Source organism: Rattus rattus, chromosome 2 (assembly GCF_011064425.1).
Source record: "Rattus rattus isolate New Zealand chromosome 2, Rrattus_CSIRO_v1, whole genome shotgun sequence".
In the NCBI taxonomy this organism is placed as follows: Eukaryota; Metazoa; Chordata; class Mammalia; order Rodentia; family Muridae; genus Rattus; species Rattus rattus.
This window is the reverse complement of record NC_046155.1, coordinates 61,378,213-61,380,403: the sequence shown is the minus strand read 5'-3', so window position 1 is coordinate 61,380,403 and position 2,191 is coordinate 61,378,213. Positions and strand designations below refer to the sequence as shown.

At 48.3% G+C, this 2,191-nt stretch overlaps 1 protein-coding gene across 1 annotated transcript; it reads left to right on the top strand.

The window, feature by feature from the left end:
- Window positions 1–387: 387 nt before the first annotated feature.
- On the top strand, window positions 388–1,314 carry LOC116893852 (olfactory receptor 13G1-like). Its single transcript, XM_032895572.1, has one exon. It carries the CDS (start codon window positions 400–402, stop codon window positions 1,312–1,314), a length of 915 nt encoding a protein of 304 aa, XP_032751463.1. The 5' UTR covers window positions 388–399.
- Window positions 1,315–2,191: the final 877 nt, after the last annotated feature.

Here is a 2,191-nt window from a genome sequence, read left to right as displayed (position 1 = left end):
TCTGAGCTCCTGAATAGAAGGTAATCACAACTATTCCTGTTACCAGGATACAAAGACTTTCACCCGATGGAATATTACTGCTCCTGCTTCATACTCCCTGAAGTCTGGGCAAAGAAACCTCCCAGTGAGGAAAGATCCTGTATCCCTAAGGTTTGTGAGTGGCTGCATCAGTCTCCTAGAAGTACTGCATCTAGAATGAAGCCTGAAACCTTGGCCAGCACAGAGCTCTATTCTTACCCCATGTACTACTGAGGTTTGAGCTCTAAGTGAGTCTCACCATATTTGGATTGGGTCCTTAGCACAAACTGAAACTGGAGCATATCTTTCACCTTCAGATACTTTCAGAGCTGCCACAGAAAACCCACTGCCCCTGGATCCTGAGTTCTCTCCAGGTTTGTGATGAATGGGACACTGGTCACTGAGTTCCTCATCCTGGGATTCTCAGAAATGCCTCACCTTCGGGTACCACTTCTCCTCAGCTTCCTCTGCCTATACATGGCTGCAATCTCAGGAAACCTGCTCATTATGGTGACAGTCAGTGCCAGCCCAGCCCTGCATACCCCTATGTACTTCTTCCTGGTCAACTTAGCTGTGGTGGATATCCTCTGCACCTCCACCATCCTACCCAAGCTACTGGACATCATGGTAGGGGGAAGGACCATCTCTTATGGGGGCTGCATGGCCCAGCTCTTCTTCTTCACATGGTCCATGGGGGCAGAGCTTCTGCTCTTCTCAGCTATGGCTTATGACCGCTTCGTGGCAATCTGCTGTCCCCTGCACTATAGTACCTGGATGGGCCCCAGGGTGTGTGCATTCCTGGCTGGCCTTGTCTGGTCCATCAGCCTGACTAACACCAGTGTGAACACAAGCCTGGTGCTGCGTCTACCATTCTGCAGCTCCAATGTGATAGAGCACTTCTTCTGTGAGATTCCCCCACTGTTAAAGCTCTCTTGTGCTCCAACACAATTGAACGAGGTTATGGCCTTTGCTGCAGATGTGTTTCTGGCTGTAGGGAACTTCTCTGTGATCATCCTCTCCTATGGCTTTATTGTGACCAGCATCCTGAAGATACGCTCAGCTGAGGGCAAGCAACGAGCCTTTTCTACCTGTTCTGCACATCTCTTTGTGGTCACCATGTACTACTCCACTATCATCTACACCTACATTCGCCCTGCATCCAGCTACTCATTGAACAAGGACAAGGTGGTGTCCATCATCTACACCTCGGTGGCACCCACCTTGAACCCCCTCATCTACACTCTGAGGAACAAAGATGTCAAAGTTGCACTCCGGAAACTTCTGTCCAGCTGCTGAGCCTGTGCCAACACCACTGTCTTCAGCCCTGCTGGACTGGGGGAATCATAGGTTTGGTAGAAGTCTCTTTTTCTGAGATACACCCAGTTGACCCATAAGGGACAATTGTTGGACTGCTGCACTTCACAGGGGAAACCCTTGGACCATGTGGCTCTTAAGGAAATCACCAAGAAGCATAAAATATTAGGTGTGGTGTATTCCTAGTCCTCTCTGCTTGAAGTAGCAGTCACAAGGGCCAGGAACTCTGTCTTAGTATACACTGCTTTGTGTCTATTTTTTTCATTTTACCCACAAAGGCTATTCAGTAGGTAGGAGACTTGGGGATGTAAAGTGGCCTGGGGGTTTTAGAACAATTGTTCTGTCTTGTAAGTAGAATATATATTTTTTAAAAATACTCCTTCCATATTTTAGTAGAAAGAGATTTCTGGTGCAGCCTCTTGTCATGCCATGGGCATGCGTGATGAGATAAGGCCTGCCTTTGCCTTCCATTCTGCCCACTCTGAATGAACAATGCTAATTAGCAGCTTTCCTGACAAAGCTGGCTCTCATCTGGGAAGGCCTTAGCAGAGGTTTGCTAGATGTATAAGAGCTCTTGGTGCCAGGGCCTTAAAATTCCCACTGTGAAGGGATGCAGCAGGGATGCTGTGCGCTTGTGAGTATGTTGCTTCAGAGGATGTGTCCAGAAAGGGAACTGTGAGAGGGAGCACAGTTATTGTCCTTCAGGGGCTGTTCACTTCTTCAGAGACCTATAATACCCTATCCAAATCCTCACTTCTAGGCTGGGCTGTCTCAGGTTCTTATGCTAAACTCTGGTGGCCTGTTCACCTCTCCTCCTCTTCCTGGTTGACCCCTGTTCCTTTCAGTGTTGGTTTTTATT